At 38.4% G+C, this 20,588-nt stretch overlaps 1 protein-coding gene across 2 annotated transcripts; it reads left to right on the forward strand.

Annotated features, from left to right (window-relative positions):
- Positions 1–11,950: 11,950 nt before the first annotated feature.
- On the forward strand, positions 11,951–20,374 carry LOC108136259. 2 transcript variants are annotated; one of them, XM_017257316.2, is made up of 4 exons: positions 11,951–12,088; positions 12,824–13,656; positions 14,086–14,261; positions 20,159–20,374. In XM_017257316.2, the coding sequence occupies exons 2-3, from the start codon at positions 12,835–12,837 to the stop codon at positions 14,191–14,193; spliced, it is 930 nt and encodes a 309-aa protein (XP_017112805.1). In that variant the 5' UTR covers positions 11,951–12,088; positions 12,824–12,834; the 3' UTR covers positions 14,194–14,261; positions 20,159–20,374. The 2 variants fall into 2 exon arrangements, with proteins under 2 accessions (XP_017112805.1, XP_017112804.1); XM_017257315.2 differs by having other exon boundaries at positions 11,952–12,088; positions 12,821–13,656.
- The last annotated feature ends 214 nt before the right edge of the window (positions 20,375–20,588 follow it).

Genomic DNA, 20,588 nt, shown 5'->3' on the forward strand with positions numbered 1-20,588 from the left:
CTTCCCACTAAATTCTGAAGACAGTACCTATCAATTTTACTAAATATTTGAGGGCCCTGCTGGAAAAGTTTTTACTACTGAACCTATTTGCTTTCAACTAAGAACAACCTATCGATTTTGATAAATAATAGAGAAACCCAGAGAACCACCACCACTACCATTTCATTGTTTCGGTTCTTCATTTTGTTACAAGGATGTAAAGAGTACAGTATCTGGAAATGGAAAAACCCCTATGATGTTTTCTTTTTTCACAGATTTTTTTCATAGCTTGAAAGAGTATGCAGAGCTTTACTTGACCCTCTTCCTTTCACTAGCCCCCTCTTTCTTTTTATCTTACTCTCTGTCTCTTTCCCTTGACATTTTGGTTGTCTACCAGTTTTGGGTAAACTCGAAGTTGCCGTTGTTGTTGCAAAAAGGGCGACGAGTTTTTGTTGCTGTTTGGCCATTAAACGTTCGTTGACACCGTCAAACGTAGATAGTTAAAAAGCGTTTCCAAATGGTAGTGGTAGATCTTTCCGCCAATTTTTTTGGCAGCAACTGCAGGGCCGTAAAAAACAGCACATATAATCGATTCGTTGATTAACGCCGAAGAGTTAACGATCGCAGTTACCATTAATTGTTCAATGCCCCTCAAAAAAAAATTGTTTTAAATGAAATAGGATTATCCATTTAACTTTCTTGGATGTTTGTTTACTACGGTTTCTTATATACTTTTTTTAATTTCGGAAAATAAGTACAATATATTTTGTTCATATGATGAGTAAGGACCATGCCAAAGAATTAAATTGCCATTTTCGAAGCTGGAGAATACCAATGTAAGCCCCCTTTGTATGGCATTACAAATGTGTGTATGTATGTATGTACATATGTGTATTAATTTCGTTTCAATTCGGTAAGTACAGTACAACAAAAACCTTTGAGCCTTCTGAGTTTCAACGTAATTGATGTGAAAGTGAAATTTTGTTCGGTATGTTTTTGGCTTATTTTGTTCGCCGCTTTACTTTTCACTCTTTTCGGGTTTTCGGACAGGGGTCAAAATCTGACGGTCATTACGAGTTGACCATAACCTTAAGTTTTTTTTCGGGGAATGAGAGAGGGAGAGAGAGAGATCGCAGCTGTTTTTTTTTTTGGGAGGCCAGGCGGAGGCTGATCAACGCAATGTAACGAAAAAAGTGATAAGGAAGAGGAAGAACACGTGAGGAAGCAGAAGCAAATATAAAAGCAAAGAGCAGAAGAGAAAAAACGGCGGCAGAACGGCTGCGCAGTCGGCAGAGACAGCGCAGTCGGCGTTAACGCAACGGGTTCAATGGCTGACCCAATTTTACAAAAGCGTGAAAGAGAGGGACGCGGCGAGAAGGGAGCGAGAGGAGTAAGAGAAAAGAGAAGTGGAGCTATCAAAACGAACGGGAATTGTGTTGTGAAAGCCAACAAAGGGAGATGGCTACAGAGCAGCTAAGCAGAACGCAGCATAATGCAAGTTCACTGAGCGATCGCACTATCTCGCTCACTCCCTACCGCTTTCGTTGCTTCTAACAGTGTGTTGTTGCTTTTCTTGATTGGCATTCCATGTTAGTGTTTTTGTTGTGGGATTTGTTCATGCGCAAACAGTTCGTTGTTACTTTTATGTAATTTCTTTTCATTTCATTTTATTTCATTTTTTTCTGTCTTTCTTTCTTTCTCTATGGTACTTGCCCTTTTTTACCATTCACTTTCTTTGCCCGCGAAAGAGCCAGAAATAATTAAAGTTATAGCATAGCTCCTTAGTAAAAATATGTTCAGATCATAAAAGCTTCTGAAAAATATCGCAGAGATTACGTGAAAGTTTATTGAACTTTCAATTTTGCTCACAGAGTTGGTCGGTCAACAAGTCAATGGCGCCCGAGCAGGCTGCGAGGCGACAGAAAAGAACACCAAACCGATCCCAAAAACCGATTCAATTCGCATCGCATCACGAATGCAGTTCGTAAGAAAATCCAACGCACAACAGAAATAGCTGAAGCAAAAACAGGAAAATGTTTAGCTATGTGGTAATCGGCGAGGTAAGGTGTTTGGGGCTTAAAGTAGAGTTGCCACGTAGTAAACCAACCCTGGCAAACTTGTACCATTTTGGTTAAATGACAAAACTTTTTCAATAATTTATATAACTTTAACGATACAAATAAACATAATAAGTAACCGATAAGATCATGACGGTGTTTAATCAGTTTTATATGTATGCAACTAAAACAAAAAATAATCTTGAGTTTTCGAAATGTTAGAATTTCTTGAATAATTGAAATACTTCTGGGCCAAATAAAGGCAAAGTCAATTTATAAATTTATTCCTGTTCTTAATAAGTCTATCATTATTTCGTACTTCAAACGTTCTAAGAATTGAGCATACATGTAAACCCCTAAAAGTCCCGCAAAATCTATTTTTCTTAACTCCTGTCGGCACCTTTCCATACATACATACATACATATGTCCGAGGTTACTGCCAATGGCTTTCGTAAAACCCTGTTCGTTTGTTGCTCTGGTGGTGGTAAGACTTCACATTGATTTTGGCTTCAACCACTTTCCATTGCATAAGTCAAAGTTGCCAAGGAGGTATTGGTTACAAAGAAGGAGTACGAAGGGGGGCTTGCCACATTCAAGGAGTGTTGAACATATCGGTCTGTCAAACACTTTAAATCCACTTCCCAACGGACACTCGAGTGTGTCCCACACTTCAAAACCACCTCCGTATAACCTCTCCCCATCCTCACCTTATTTTTCGTCTTGTGTTTTCCTCAGCAAAGCGTGAAATTTTTGCACTTCCTTGTTTGCATGCAACATACTAGACTCAAATAGCAAAGGCAACTACAAAGCCCCCATTGCCCCCTGTAGCCCCCTGCCTGGTTCAGATCCCCCTGCCAGACCTCGACACGGCCCGGCCTTCCTGGTATGCTCCACAACACTCGGGAACGGAGGCGGATGAGAAGTATGGGGGGGGAGAAGGAGGTAACCACCGACTTGGCTGCTCCGCCTTCATTCGACGCTGCTCGCCTAGTCGTTGATTACATGCAGGCACACACAAAGACATACACACCGCCGGTCATCGTAATATCACTAATGGTTGTGCAAATAGGTCTTTCGTTTACTAAACCATTTATCGTGCGGAAAAATAAAACTTATTAAGAAACCAGTTGCAAGAAATAAGTTTATTTTTTTAGATCTCTTTATAATTTCTTATAGGCACTCCTTATTAAATAGTTTTTCGCCAAATTATGATGGGCAGAATATATGATATGGTGATCGCAAACAATTAAAAAACTACGTGTATGGTTGATACGGTCATCTTTTTCTAAATGGCCCTATAAATTAAATTCTTCTTATCAAACAGTCAGCTTAATAATGTATGTAGGTAATGTACCTTTGTATTGTAATTTTAACTCGAAAATAATAATTATAATCGAGTTCCCAAAACTAATAGTTGCATTGCTATTGATGCGTCCGGAGCTGTATCGGTGTTTGTGTCATTCGCGTCATTGCATGTTCACCAACGCATCGCCAACTATTCCGCAGCACCGCCACCCTCCTTCGCTCTACCCCTCCCCCAGGAGCTACTGCACCACCAGTAGTCGCTCCTACTGTGCCACTGGCTCTTTGGCTCTTTCATCATGGCAATTGGCGTCACTGCCTCACTGACTGCGACGACGACGTCGATGGGGACGGCGACTGCGACTGCAGCCGGCTGCAGTTTGCATCATCACCTTGTGCCGTTGTCAGGGCATTGGCACAGTTTCTACACTCACACACACTCGGTCACACCGACAACAGCCGTGCACATTTGTTGTTTTCCTTTTTTGTTTTTTTTTTTGTTGTTGTTGCTCTTCGCTGTTTGCCTCAGTTTGCTTTGCTTCTATTTCGCCTTTGGATTTTTCTCGTTTTTGCTGCCTTTGCACTTTATCGATAACCAGCTGGGCAATCGGTAACGGGATTTCGCTTGATAGCAGGACTTAAGCAGGTAAAGCCTGTACGTGATGGTGCAAGATATGACGATGTTTCTATATAACTTTTAATTTAAATTTAACGTATAACTAGCATATTTTTTGAATTGCACTTTTAAATAACAAGATAAACATATTTAAACAGTAGTTTTGAAAATAATAGCTTACGTATACGTTATATAGATTATACTTACGTATACTTAATATCGTCCCAGAAAAATTACGTATACGTAATGAAATATTTTAACAGAGTAAAAATGTTAATTTCAATTAGAAATATATTTTATAGAACTGGCAAATTTAATTTCAAAACTAATTTGTTCAGTCAGTTGTATAAACACAAAAGATCAAAATGGATAATAAACTTAAAAGGCCCAAGGACAACTATCCTTTGATTTTACAATTAGTTTGCAATTTGTCTAACAACAAGCCCATGTCCTTCGCTTTGATTACTGCCTTGGCTGTAGCTGTGATTTAGTTCATCGATTTTCTGTTACCTTATTCATTCATAAACTGACTGAACTACCGAGTAATAGAGACCACCAGGTAGCTAAATGGATGTAATCACTGATTTTTATTTATTACTCCATGCCGATTATACGGTTCCCCTGGGTGATTCGTTGACATTTACCTTTGTGCAGTGTGCATTCTAAAATTCTGAGTAAATAATATTTGAAGCCACCTCAAAGAGGAGGATAACCAAGTCCTTAACAGTTGGATAATTAAAACTCCCGACGGAAGCGATTTTGCTGATTGCCGCTAAAAACAATCTTGACACTTACCGCATTTACCAAGGCGGCGGAGGATGCAACGAAAGCTGACGACAACAGCGAAGAGGAGGCGACCAAGTCTGGCGTTTCACTCAAATGGAAATGGCTGCAACAAAGAGATAAAGATTAATTACATAATGAAGTCGGGTAAAATGTAAGTGGAAATAAAGGGAATCCTGTCCAACAATGTTTAATAATTATTGTTTGATGCTCCGGGTATTTAACTTCAATAAGAAGGTAGAAGAGCAGGCTTAACAAGCACAAAGAGTTCTGATAAAATATTAAGCTTTTGGGATAAAATGAAGTAATACAAAATGAAAAAATTATATTTGTTATAGTTAATATTAGCTATCATTTTATCAGTAAAACAAGTCAAATACGTTGAATGAAGCAATATTCATTTGTTTTAAACCCATTGTGGGTGGCTCTATAAAATGAAAAAAAATTGGCTCAAAGCCCAGGCAAATTAGGAATCATTTTCATGGTTTCTGGCTTAGCAACGCTCCAGGTCCGGTGCTAAAATTATGCAGCCTTGGCAGCAGCTTTCCCGCTCCTTTGTGCGATCCAGGAAAAGCTGTTCTGACCCCCTCTCAAGCCACACCACCCCCCACCCCCTTGAAATCAATGTCTCCGTCTGTCTGTGCGCAAAAAATTACAAAGCTTTTGAGGGTCGCGGTGAGGGACAAAGTTTAGCACTAGCACTAGTTTGGCATTAGCCAAGCCAAAAAAGAGAACGAGAATTCTTGCTTGCTCTCTCACGGAAAGAAAAAGCTCGCTCGTTGCAAAAAAGCGTATATGCGAATAATGTACATCTGTGCGATTTTCAACCTCAAGTGAACCAAAACGAGGCGGAAAAAGAGTGGAAATGGGAAGAAGAAGGGTGAGCTGAACTCGGCTGAACCGCACTGAACCTGCCCCACGGAGCTGGGCCATTGGGATAGGTCCAAGTCCTCCATGCCCCTGTGTGCCTGTGTGTGTGTGCTCGCTTCCCAGTGTGAGTGCTCGACTGGGGCGGCTAAAAATAGTTAAATGCAGTGGCTCGGTCTGTCGGTCACTTGCCCAACGCCCCACCCCCTGTCCTTCCTTCGCGAAAAAAATACAGACCCCCACAGACACATGGAGAACTGTCGTCAGCTTTTTTGATATTATCTATAATATTTCTATATTTTGAATATAACATCGAAAAAAACTACAGACACATTATAATAGCATCGGCAAAAATATATTTCTGAACTTGGAACATAGAACCTACAGTTATAGTTATCCTTTCCAAAAAAAAAAATATTTTATCAATCCAAGAAATTGATATCATATTTAAACCAAGTAAGGCTGACATTTAGCCGGAAACGTTTTTAAAATAATTTTTAAGTCAAAATTAATTTTCATACTGCTGTTATTAAACATTCAAATCATATAAATCTAAAAATGCAAAATTCTTTAAATATAATTTCGATCTGTTGATATTTCAGAGATAATCTCTAATCTTTGCCTTAGAACATACGACATACTGACTAATTAAAATTAAACAACAACTTTAAATTACAGAATAGTGCTAAAAAATATACAAAATTTTATGTTTTGACACCTTTGACCATTTTCGAATTACGATTGTAATAAGCAAATAATATTATTTTATTGACAAGCACATTTGATACCGATTTTCTCATAGTGAACCTCTTGTTGCCTTCCCTTCCCCCCGCCGGCTCTTTCACTTTTGTTTTACATTTTATTGCCTTGCTGGCAGTTTTTTTTGTGCTCAGATTTTTTTTTTGTTTTTCAGATAGAACTGCAACGCCCACCGCCCTCTCCCCTTTTCGCCCCATTCAGCATTTTTGTTTTCATGCAAAAAGGTTGAAGACCTTTCACCTACTTTTTGTGTGTGCTGCTTCTTTCTTGGCGCTGCGTTTGTTGTTGCTATGTTTTTGTTTCGTTTTTGATTTTGTTTTTTTTCGTGTGTGTGTGTGAATGTTTTTTTTTGTTCTTTTGGGGCAAGAGAAAAGTTTGCGTTTTAAATATTTCAGCGAGCGAGATGGAGCAATACAGCGGCGAAGAACTGTAAATGTCTAGCGGAAGAAGCAAAGTGACAGAGGGGGAGGGCGATAGACCATGATAGGTGGCAAATGCGGGTGGGTTGAAGAAGAAGAGGGAGATAGAGTTCTCATGTTACGTACACGTATATGTGAATCATTTGAGTCATTCTGTGGGTGTGTGCGTATGTACTTCTCATATATTTAGAACACTTTATTTGCAGTTTGTTCGGTTTCTGCTGCTCGCCTTTGTTCTTGTTATTGCCTTTTGCAGCTTGCACTTGTGAAAAAGATGAAGAACAGAACAGCGGTAAATCTAAAAAAGAGGATACGGTAGAAAAATGGCGAGCCAGATGATCACCTGAAATTTGAAGCTAACTTTTTTCAATATATGTACATAATATCACTAAAACATGCCAGGCATGTATAGGAACCCCATAATTTTGATTATTTTGATTGTTAGTTATTAAAATTTGTATATCTATTTAATGTTGTAAAACAAAAAGGAAAAAAAATAAAAGAAATAAATGTCTATTTACTCTGTTTTCCTTTCTTTATCAAGGGGTAACATCATTAAAAATTAAAAAAGTTTTCATTTGTAAAAATCAAAACTTTAACTGCAGATTTATTTTGCTTTACAAATAAGCAGAAATTAGTATTGATTAAAATTTGAGCATATGTATATATACAAACATATACATATAACTATACAGTCGTTTATTGTCAGATTTTAAAAAGAAATTTATAGACAATTTTTTTTTAATTTGTTTATACTCTTATTCGTAATTTAATTTCAGTGCCCCATAATTTGCATGGTAACTTCTTTTTTCACAAGGCATACTATTGGAGGTCCTTACAGTCTAGACTGAACCACCCCTCAGCCCTTTCACCTCCTTCAACCCCTTTCCCTAAAGTCGTGCTCGCTCTCTCTTTCTGTCCCCCCCATCGTTCCCTTTCTCTTTCTCCCTGTGCTTTGCATGTTCCGCTGCTTTCTTCTTTTGTAATTTTTTTTTTTGGCAATGCCAATCGCAAAATTGTATTTAGGTCAATTATAAATATTAAACGCAATTAGCAATGAAATTTTCAATTTCATTATCACCAAAGCTGCCGTCGCTGCCGACGTTTGCGCAAAAAAAGAATGAAATACAAAAAAATTAAAAAAAATTCGTTGAAAATGCCGACTGATAAGAAATAAAGTAGAAGTAAACTATAGCATAGTATTTTTTGGGAGGGGTTGTTGGTGGGCTTGGGTTTCTTTCGACGCAAAGTCTTCGTCATCAGAGCGCTGGTTCCGCAATGTCAAGACTATTGTGACCTTATTTTTTGACAAATATGTACGCACGTTTACAGTTATGGATCGAGACCCGAACTTGCCGTTATTTGGCAAATTAATAGTGCGTTTTTTTAGCAACAAAAAATAATATTTTTTGAACAGAAATTTAATTAAAAGCAGTTTATAATATCAAAAAGACTCGAAAACCTTGTTACACCACTAGGAACCCATGGTCAGTATCAACAGAAATCATTATAAATGTCAGTGAAGTGCAGAAATGGGAGAAATCCGTTTTGAGGAAGTTGATAGTATTTATTTAGTAAGACCAAATAAAAGGCAAGACCGCAACGGATATTTTCATTTCCCGAGTTAATAGAGGAAATGCCTGACCATATTTCAGTTTGCTTATTTGATTCGGTGCAAATGCAATTGTGTTATTCGAAAAGTCCTTGACAAATGCCAAGCGATGACCAGGGATTGCCAGCACTCACACACACTCACGAAAACCCCGTAAGCCCCATGAGCAACCCCCAATAACAAACTGCAATGAACCCCAACCGCTTCCACATGTTCACTCTGTCTCTCTCTCCTTTTCAGCACGTTCTTTGACTCGAAATGACCTTAAACTGGGTTAAAGCTCGCCAAAGCTACCTCGAAAGGGGCGGTTTGGGGGGCTGGCTGCAAATTGAACTTTCTGTGCAACAGAGCATAGCCAGTGAAAAAGAGAGAGGGCACTTTATATCACAAAAAGAGAGCGGAAGAGAAGCGGTTTGTTTGCCTAAATGCAACTCATGAATCATTCACACGCATCTATGAATATGCAAAAGTGAACCGCTTTGAATGCACAATGAATATGCACACATATACACTCACTAAAAACCACTATACTTCAACAGCAGTGCAGTCACAAATTTGCTTATGAAAACACAAAAGACGGACACCTAAAGGCATGCCAGAAACAATTTTACAATTTTTTGCTATGAAAATTAGAATTTTCAGGCGTTTTATATTGTAAGAATAAAGGCTTTAAAAAACTGCTTCTTAAATAAATGATATTTAAAATTAAAATAGATTTAAAATATTTACATGCTAGCATTTTATTTTATTTAGATCTATTACTTAAATGTTGAATATCTGCAAAACCAACACTGCGTATTAGTAATAAACTTTAAATGCTTTTCAAACCCAATTTTTAGACCGCTAAGAGTAAAAATAATTTAAAATATCATAGTATTTTAACTTGTTTGTATCTAACTATTAATTTTGGGGAAATCTTAATACAGAAACTAAAGATATAAATTTAAGTCTTTGCCTATTTTATGAAAAGCATGAAAAACCCCAAAGAGATTTACTGGAATGTATCTTTCGAAACTAAGCATAACCCTAAAAAGCTGTTATACCGGCCGAAAACCCTTGAAAAGGTTGAAAGCCCCAAAAGAGACCCATTTCAATGTTAGTTTTAAACAAAACCTTAACCAAAGGTTTTTATTTATTTGCATTCGCACATAAATACAGTTACCAGCTGGCAGCTCTTCTAATTGCCTTGCATGTAATTCATTTTCTATTTGTGAAGAGAAAGTAAAAACAAAAAAAAAACTCATACACGTACACACTCATGCTCATCACTCAGTCACAGAAACAAACTCACACCCGTGCATCAATACATTTTATTGCTCATCAAAAATATCAAAAAAAAAGTTAGTTTTCTATTGTTGTTTTCCCCTTCTTTTCTTTTATAATTTTTTTGGTGTAGGCGTTAAGCTGGCGACGGAGTCAAAAAGAGAAAGAGATTACTTTTAAGCTTGGCTTGAGTAGTAAAAAAAATCAAAACGAAAAAGAGCTATAGAGCAGAACATTTGAGAGAGCGCACTAAAGGTGAATGACTTTGGGTAAAAAAAAAAGTTGCGCAGTCAGCTCATTTTCTATTTCTTTTTATCCCCCTTTGTAGCGCCCCTCTGTTTCATTTAGTTTATTCTCTCTCTCTCTCTCTCTCTCTCTCTCTCTCTCTCTCTCTCTCTCTCTCTCTCTCTCTCTCTCCTTCTCTCGATAACAAAAATGCAGGGCATTAGTTCTGTTTTCATAGTGTTTTTTTTTATGTTTTTCATGTACAGTGAATGCTCGTTGGAATGAACACTAATGATGGTATCTGAGACTATTGGATTAAAACAGATTTAAACTTTTCGAAAGCTAAACTGGTAGCTCAATTAAAAATGTGAACAGATTTTTTACTCTGCATACGTATTTTATGCTTACGGCCAAAGTGCTGGCAAAATACTTACTTTCAACTCAGAAAGTAGCATTTAATCGTTGAAAGACAATTAATCTAAAATCAATTTATTGAAGAAACACACCAAAGTTAGTTAATTGCGTGGTGTTGAGCTCGAATCTTTCGTAAGAAAGTTCATCGTTTGCAAAGCTCTTATAAGTATGCAACTTTCTTTTGGTACGCAATATGATACAATTAGTTAAAACCTAAGCCGACTTGTGTCTGTTATATTCCTTCTCAGAGCGACCACTGTAATTTGGCTGTCAGAAAACGAAACGAAACGAAACGAAAACTTTCAACATGCAGAACCAGGAGAGCGAGCTTTTCAACGACTTCGGCAAACGGCAATGACAGTGTAGCCGTGCCTCGTACATTACATTCTGCCGCTGCCTTAGTAGGTCAACAAAATTCCGGACAATGGCCTTTCGCTTTCGTCGGCGGCCGCCCCACTATGGGGCAAACGACCACTTTTTGTGGCATTAAGTATTAATATCCCTAAAACGGAGATACAATTAAGGGGTTTTTTTTTTGACAACGAAACCGTGTTTTACATTTTTTCTCATTATAATTGTAATACAAATAATAGAAGTTGTTTAAGGCAGTAATTTGAAATATTATTAAAAAAATATATATTTTATTAAAATATTTTTATTTTTAATATAAGGTTATAAAAACCATTTTGTCCAAATTTTTGAAACTTTAGGGAAAAAATCGAATCGAAAATACTCAAATAGTTCTCAGTATTTCAGTAATTGCAAGTCGAAATAAATTTAATCAGCACAATTGTACAAACTTGTTATTTTAAGTCCTATTTATTCAAATTAAATAAAGTAAAAATTCCTAAATTATTTCGACTTCAGAAAAATTAATCAAAAACATCTCCAAGTCAAGCAAAGGTATCATATTAAGCTTTTTAATAATTAAAAAATAACGGTTTTTGGCCAGAAATTGGTTTGTTTTCCCATAGTGCGTTGACATCGGCGGCGGCAGCGCTGCAGCTGGCAGAGCCTCCAAATGTAAATAGAAGCTACGGCAAACACTAGACGATGGCGCCCACCACCCAACCCCCCTTTCTACCCACTCCCCTACCCACCACATACCTCCCGTTGCCCCCCATTCAATATGGCGACAGCGACGCGACGATGAACATGAAGATATTTCAGTCGCCGCCGTCGCTGAAGTTGTTGCTATTTGTTGTTGCAGTTGTTGTTGCTTTCGATGGCGTAATAGGCACATGCAGATCCCGACAGTTGTATATGTATGTATGTGTGTGTGTTTTAATTAAAGGGCATTTAGTCAAAATTTCCAAACTGGAACTTTCCCAAGTCCAAGTAAGTTGAGACACTAGATGTATGTATATTAAATTATTGTATTTCTTGGGAGAGTCTATATGATTTCAAAATTAATATAATATACAAAAAAAATCAAACTCGAAAAATTAATTTGATAAAAGATTATATTGTTCTTAGCTTTAAACTCCGATAATCGAAAACCCAATCCAATTTGAGCACTACTAAATTAAAACAGCTGTCTTCTGCCCTTTAGGTAAATGCCAAAAAACGAATCACTATAGCCATGTTAATAGAATTTGGCCACAATCCAATCCGTCTAGTTAGCCATGAGTTTAGTTTGGCCTTAGTGTCACTGTCCGACACATACTTCAGTTCAGTTGGAACCAACATCCGATATACCCAGACCTCGATCTCTCTCTCTCCAGAAAATAAAAACAGTAAAAAAGGATAATTCCCAGCCGAACCGAAAAGCACAGAACGGAAACCCCTCAGGTATGTGTGTTATGTAGGTTAAAGGGCAGCGTTCGTTGCACTCGCAAACTGAAGGACAGCAGCCCCTAGTGGGTGGTGCAGTGGGTGGTATTGCCGGGTGTGGGGTGGCCTTACATAAAAGTTGAGTGCGGAAAAGGGATGCGAAATGACGTCCCCGCGAAGTCACGGACTTTGGAGTGTGCTTGAAGGGGCGGCGACAGGGAGCACCACACACTGGGGTGCACTTCCCACCCACCCCTTGGAGTCTAGCCCCCTAACATTGCATATTTATGAGGCTACACGGAAAGAGAAAAAAAACAGACAGGAAAGTCAATTCGTATGTTTGATATTGTGAAAAATTTAACTATTATTGGTGGCAATACTAAAAGTGACGTCTAATGTCAAGCTAAAGGTGGAGAAATATCGGTGCATCGATGTTTTTACAAATTTTGGGAACATCGATGTTTCTCCACCTCTATGTCAAGCAATCCTATAAAGATCAATCGTCATTTTTATATTCCACACCAGACTTTTATATTTAAAAGGTATTCGTTTAATTATTAAATCGTTTCCACTAAAGGCTGTAACTAGCTTTCGAGGACTAACGTTCTCTGTCAGCCTTAGATAGTAATAATCAATTCACTCCAAAAGAAGACATCCTGATTTTGGTCCAGTGCGCACAAGTTTGTTTGCTCCGTCTAACGAAGGCTGTTGGCACAGATTCTAAACCTTTTATTATGTTATGTTATTCAGCAGCAGCAGAAAAGATGCCTATCCTTCGCCGAAGCAACATACAGCAGCCAACTGGACCCGGTCAGGAGGAGCAAGACGGATCAGGCGACACGGCCCGCACCGAGCGGTCCAGCTCCACTTCCCCGTCGCTCTGGTCGCTTCATCGCCGCCACCAGAGTGGCGACCATAGGGCCTTGCGCCCCATTGTGCCGCCGGATGAGCCCACCATGGAAGACTACTTCCACCAGATGGCCGACCAATACAAGACCACCAGCGCCAGCAAACGCGTGAAGATCGGACTCTTTTTGGCCTACATCCTGGTGCCCAGCATCATGAAGCTGAACACGCACATAGAGTTCAACGAGCAGTGGCAGCAGATACAAATATTTAAGTTCCTAAAGTTCCGGCGCCTGACCCTGACCTTTGCGGGCAACGTGTGTGTGGCCCTGATCAGTTCCATCCTTAATGCAATAGTAGCATTCTACTGCGTGCTCAGCACTGCGCGTCCGAATCGCAACAACCTTGTGGTGCCCAGGGCTGATGGATCATTGGTGAAGATGCCCGTTAATCTTAATGCAATGTGGATCGGTATTTTGCCCTATGTGATAAGCTTGCTGGTCGGATTTGGCCGTTTCGCAAAGGAGACTTGGGTGGCCTATAAAGACCATGTGTTCACCATGGCCGACACCTTCAACACGCTGCGCGTTCTGATCTACTTAATCCACGCCATACAGCTCTTGTTCACAATCGAGCTAATGCTTTTGATGGTCCAGGGGCTATTTGGGTTCGTTCAAGCCGTTCGCATCTACATATTGACCGTCGGAAAAGATTATACCCACGTGGAGCAGTTCAACTGGGTAAGTGCTTATGGTTGGGCTTATCCCATTAAGGTATCCCTGCTTTTTCCAGTACACCTTGAAAATAATCAAATAATCAGGATCGAGCTGGCCATGTCTGTCCGTCCGTTTATCCGCCTACGCAATCTAGTCTCACAGTTTTAAAGCTATCTGGATAAAACTCTCCCATAAGGGTTTATATTGCATATATATAGTATATAATTCGGAACTGGCCGGATTAGACGACTATATTACATAGCTCCCATAGGAGCAATAGGAAACGGAGTTTATCAATTTATTTGACTATACTTTTAGACTTAATTTTATTTAAATCTGACAACAATATCATCGATTTACGCATAAAAATCTAAATATATTCGTTATATGGCATGGTTTGTTTAAGCAATATCTGATTTCGATCTTTGTTTTTTTATAAATTACCACCCACAGCGCAAGCAGAAGAACAGGCTGTGGTTTATCCCAACCTTAGCAACAAAGAGCATGTACCACACCCTCAAAAATCGCATCTTAGGATATTTGCCGCCTGAACAAGATTAAAATCAAGACACAACACAACATCAAGATCTGCCAGCTTGCCAATTCAATCACACTCCATCGAATGTCAGGTAAGTTCGGTTAAAAACAAAAGCCTTTAGAAACTACAAAGATTTGAAACAGACAGATTTTGAACATTTTTTTTAATTCGTATGTAGTTTACTCTCTTATAACAATGTACATTTAAGAAGATGTACCTAATTCTAAGCTCAAGCTTGGTTTTAATACCAAGCCCAACTCCGTGTGAACTTTCTTCTTGGAATATTTATTAAATCAAAGTAAAAGATTCTTAAAACTTACCGCTCGTTACTCCCGCTTTTCGAATTTTTGATTTTGATGTTGCTGCTTGTCTTGAATCGATCTTTAGTTCGACCGTTTGGGTTTGTGGTTGGATTTATAGTCGATCTGAGCACGATCAGATTTGATGGTTTTATAAAGTTTATATCAAAGCTGTCAATTTTTTCATTGACACGTTTTCTTTGCAAAAGCGCAAAATGTTGGTGGCTGTAAGAAAGATGCAAATATAATTTATTGTAGTTTTTTCGATTTTAATTTTATTTGTTATTTTAAATATTTATAAATATTTGGAAAGTGCTCAGAACTTGTTGGTTGCTGTCTTGACTTGGAATTAAGCAAGTGCCGCAACCAGCAGCGCCATCTATGTGTTTTTTATCAAACACTGGTGGCGCCAGCTAAAATTTTAGTACAGTACGGCTTATGTTAGTTAACATAGTTGATGTAATTTTGGGAATGTAGAAATGTAAAAAACATGTATAACATTACAATGTAGGGACGTTTTGTTAGATTTTACGCGTATTTAAAACTTAGGGGGAAAAACTGGATTTCTTAGCAGTTTCGCTAAATTGTGTCAATCGGTTTCATTAACCCCAACGATATACATATGTATATATGTTTATAGATATATGTGCAGAGACAGAAAGGTCAACAAAGTACGTTTCATGGGCGCACCACACATGCAATTCTGTTTTCTTCTTTTTTGTTTTGATGTGGTGTTCGAGTTTGAGGATTTGTTGTGATTTATTATTTTTTTACTTGTATTTTTGGAATTCAGCTCGATAAAGGTATAGGGTATAAATATATATTTTTTGGATTTTCCTTATAAAGTTTTGATAAGAAGTTTAGAGGTTTTTAAAAAACTTGTTTTAACTTTGTTTGCTTTGTTTATGCTTGCTTTCTCCTAGACGAGGGATGTCCCTCATTGTTGTTATTACAACGCCCACTTTGACAACCTAAGCACCTGCTTTCTCCTCCCCACGACAAACTCGGGTCATTGCTTGGAATTCTATCTCCAAGTGTCTTCGTCATTCCTTTAGTACAGTTCACTCTCTCAATGGTAATAACCTAAAAACAACTTTCTCTAATTAACACTAAAAAAAAAAATGCAAAAATCGTAATGTGCTAAGATCATTTACAATAAATGTTGCTTTAGCAAAAGCCTACGTTTGAATGACCAATCGCTACAGTCATCACCCGAGGCTGCTACGTGTTCACTATACCGGGCACCCACTTCACCTCTGTTGCAACTGCAAAAATGCGGAAGAATATGTAACGCAATGCAGAGGGGCTAGGCATCACTAGAAATACGAAACGAAGAGGAATAAATGGAGAACGAAGAAGAGTCAGTGGCAAAAAGAAAACAAAATTAACTGCAAAGTCTGGCGATCGCAGACAGCTAGAAAAATAATTTAAGAAGAAAGAGGGACTACAACTCCAAAGATTTGCCACTAAAAGATTTTTAAGAATAACGAAAAGTTTTAAATTTCGCTAAAAACTAAAATTTTAAACCACAATATTTATAGTTTTAAGGCGAAGGTACATGTAGGGATCTCTCGTATTTATGTCAAGCAAAATTAATCTAATTGTCTGTCGACAACAACTATTTGTAATTCTTGGATTTCTAAAAAAAGATACTTAGTCTTTCCTATGACTTTTCTATGTAGCTTAAGCTACAAGGTCTACTCTGGGAGTTAATTGGATTGAAAAATTGTAACTTCTACTCTACTTAATTTATATATTTTCGAAATGTCATTGGATTTTTTCAATGAACCCCAATAGCTCGATGGCGTAACCCTGTTGCAAGCCCCAACCCCAAAGGCAGGTGCAACAACAGTTGGGCGAGGGCAGGTTCATCCTGTGGGATATACCCGCCACCCTCGCCCTGTCCCATACAAAAAACCCCTAAAACGAGACGGAAAATAAACGGCAAAACAAAAATGTAAAGGCAAAGGCGCAAAGGCAACCGGGCGCATGCAAATAAAAATAGATTTTTCTCGGTATATAGGATAACGACCACCAACGACCCCGAAGTTGGAACGCCGGCGTCGGACGGTGACGTCGGACGCCAATGCTCTCGGGCAACGACCGGCAAAAAACAAACGCAAACGCATCCAAAGTTTGCCTACCCCCAAGCAGAAGCTGCTTCTCCAATCGCTCCCCATCTGCCTGTCTCTATCTCGTTCTACTTCCCTATAGCCCTCTCGTTCTGTTTTTGCCCGTCATTAGGGTGGACCTGTGTGGCGAATAGCTATTTAAGAATTGAATCTTTTATTTTAAATTTACCTCTACTTTGTCGGAATTGTTTTTAAAATACGGAATATGGAAAATATTTTTTTTTGCCAACTCCAAAAAACAAACCCTGACAAAATATTCAATGCTAATAAGTAGACTTGCCTGACGCACTTGATTTATTAAATGGGTATTTCAAAACATTTAAATAATCGAGAATAGTTTTAGACCAAAAAGACCACCCTAATGTTCACCTTCCCTTCTTCCGTGTGTTTGTCGAAGAGAGAATTCTCTCTTTAGGTCCTACACTCACACATACAGACACACAGGCACGCAAGACACGTATTACGTATACGTAGGGGTTGCTGACCTCTTCTCAGGGTCGCCGAAGGTTGTTGAACTCGCTGTCTGTCTCGCTCGCTCCCGTTTGGGACCGGCCCTTGTCTGTTGACGAGGGTCTCTGTGCTGTGTGCTCCCTATTTACCCCGCATGCCCCTTACACCCCCTTTACCCCTGCACACTTTTTGCGGCCTGAAATGTGTGCTGGTCGTTGGCCTTTCCTTCCGCGCCCTCGTCGCCCCCTTTGTCGCTCCTTCGTGACGTAATGTGGCAACAGGGCATTCCCGATTGCCGCTGTGCTTCCTTTTCCTTCGGCAACAACCCCCCAGCCCCTCCTCCCTCCTTCTCCATTGTTGCCGCAGTCTTTTGTATTCCCATTTATTCGTTTTTTATTTAGGGGAAGCGAAATGTAGGGCTGCTGCCGATGCACTCTGCATAGTTCAACATTGTCTGAGGTTAGGGTTGAATGCTCGACGGGTCCGGGTCCGGGTCCGGGTCCGGGTTCGAGTCCGAGTCCAGGTCTGCTCTGCTCTGCTCTGCTCTGCTTTGCTCCGCTCTTTTCTGGTCCCGAGCCAATCCAATGCAAACTAAATATTACGGATCCCAAGCTCAGCCTTTTTCCACGCTTGGGATACTCCTTGTATTGGTATTTTTCGTTTGTCAAAACTTGGTTTTTAAATACATTCAGTTTAAACATTATCGTTTGACAGGACCAAAAGCAATACAGTTGAACTTTCGCCCAAAAATGTAGGATTCAATAAAAAAACATTTAATACCATGTAGAGATGCAAAAGTATCAGTTTGTATTAAGCCCCAAAATAATAGTTTTAGAATTATGTAGGATTATTTAAGATTAGGTTCTAAAGTGTTGGCTCACTAAGTCGAATACCTTTTTTGAGTAGTTCCAATATGCAAACAAAATATGTTTATTTCACAATTTTTAGCTAAATGATTTATACAACAGAGCTTACTATTGAGTTGTTTCTTTATTTTTACATCCCAGTATAAGTATTTCCCAAATGTTTAGGGCTGATTTTGAAAAATACTATTTATAGGGCTCACTAAGTCGAATACGATTTATTTGATTTTAGATAGTACCAATTATGCAAAAATCATGTTTTCTTGACAATTTTTGGGAGAGAGTTTACTTTTGAATTGATTCTATACCGTTTGCGGAAGAACTTAAATTAGGTAATGCCCAGCTCAATTTGCCTGTTCGTAATCTTTTGAATTTCACACTAGCCAACAGCAACTTTTTGTATCTGATTCCTCTAGGCCTTTAACACTTCTTGTCCTGCTCCTCCCCCTTCTCTTTCTTCCGCCCCCTTCCGCCTCCCTTGTTCCTCATATTTTCTTCACTTTTTGCTGTCGTCTGGTTTATCAGTCGGATGGTTGGCGCGTGGTTAGCTTTTATCGGTCATTCGCCTTCTTAACCAAGTGTGGGAGAGGCAGAGTAGATGAAGAGAATGGGAGAGAATGAGAGAATAAGAAGAAGATAGCAGTGTAGGAAGGGGGGTTAAGGAGGAGTGGGCGGAGAATCTAGGAGAGTGCGTAGTGGTCAGCAATGCGTCACAATCAATCACACGCAGAGCGAAAGGGAGAGAAAACAGGGGAAAGAGAGTGCGGTTGGAGGAGAAGTGGGGAAAGGGCGACCGAGCGGGGCAAGAGGAGGGATAATAAGAAGGAAAAAGCCATGACCGTGAAGTTTAACGCCCTCCGGACAATGTTAACGTCGGCGTCGATGCTGGCAGCGCTGCCCACAGTCCACAATCTGCAAGATACATTCCACAGCGCCACCTTTCCCGATCCGCTTTTCAATTTAAGTTCCACGCGCAAATATACAGAAACGCTAGTGCGTTAAATATTTCCTTAATTATACTGACATTTTAAACTTCTCGCATCCCGCTTTTATACTTAAAAAATATGGCTTTGCAGAAAAACGACATAAAAGCCGCACTTTAAAGCCGATAACTTTTCTAACAGAAATCATTTTTCGCAAAATCATACCTCGAAAGGTTATTAGTTTAAATCTCTAAATTTTTCAAGATTTGTGATTTAGATATCTTAAAGTACGACCTTAAACGTTTATCGGTCAATTTGGATGGATTTTCTTGAAATTTTAGTGATGCACCTCCTTTCATTTTTTTCAAAAGGTGAAAAATTACTTGAAAACAGCACTGCTAATCCATTACCTTTTCATAAAGTAATTCAATTTAAAAAAAAAGAAACATCTCTAAACATTCAGAGCGGCATCAATCTCTAAAAATCTTTGTATTTTTGGATCGTTTCTTAACACCTTTCAAATTAATTAAAATAAAATTAGAAAATTTTAAAATTTCTAGACGGCTTTCGGAATTATAATTCACTTCTCGGATTCTGGTGGTTTGTTGTGCCTGCTGACGAAAAGGGCGAAATTAAGCGCTCTTTTTTGACGTGCCACCCCCGCACTTCCCCCACTCCTTCGTCTTTGTATGTGTCGTCGGCAGAGGCAGCGACGTTGTCGTTTTTGTGGTTTGACATTGAACTCGAAATTGATGCTCCGCTCCGCAAATGCGTAGGCCAATCCGCCTCTCTTGGCCAACACCACCCACTCGCTAGCCCTCTCGCTCTAGCCAGTTCCAGCTTATTAGCCATTTCGCTTTGCCACCTTTTTTCCGTTTTTTTTTTTTTTGGCTTTTGGTTCAGTGAACTTTCGCATAGAAAGCGCACAACAGAAATCTCTTTTTTTTTGGCTTTGACTTTCAAGCTTACCGAAATATTGGTGGTTGTGTGTTTTTTTTGTTTGCGAGATAGTGTGGAAAATAAAGTGTGTGAGTATGCTAACAATTAGCAAGTGACAAAAGACTAGAAAACGTTTTTTAAACAGTGATAAGCAATAAAAAAATACTGAAAATGGAACACAATTTGTAGTTCTCACTACTTAATTCTTTGAAAATTATATTTATTTTATATAATTCCGACAGGATTACTGATATACTTCCATATTCTTATAGTAACATATTAGTATTTTTACATAAAGAAAAATGTTGAAATAATTTTTTAATAGTTTAATAACGTTTATTTTAATAAATGGATATTGATAATTATGTTTTTCTCTTTACAGATCATAATCGATGGATTCTTTGGCATATTAAACACGGCGATAGATAACAATCATTATATTAATTCCAGGACAACAAATTTACTCAATGGATATTGATAAATTTTTTTTCCCTACAACCATTACAAATAATATTTCAAAATTATGTGCGTCAAATTGCAATGAAATTGTACAAATTACATAATGGCTTGCAACGTTATTATAAAGGCTATTCCCACATTTTGTATTATATTTTTAACAAATTTGAAAATAGGAAAGAAAAATTCTGACGGTGTTTTTTGGTTTTTAACTGAATAATTTTTTAATTTTATCTATATTTTGTTTTTTTTTCAGAATCTTTTTCAGAATAAAAAAATTTGACCCATCCACCTAGCAACCTTTTTTTTGTTGCTGAAACATTAATCAGAGCCTTCCAATTACATATTTACATACA

This window comes from Drosophila elegans, unplaced genomic scaffold (genome assembly GCF_018152505.1).
Source record: "Drosophila elegans isolate 14027-0461.03 unplaced genomic scaffold, ASM1815250v1 contig_149, whole genome shotgun sequence".
Classification (NCBI taxonomy): Eukaryota; Metazoa; Arthropoda; class Insecta; order Diptera; family Drosophilidae; genus Drosophila; species Drosophila elegans.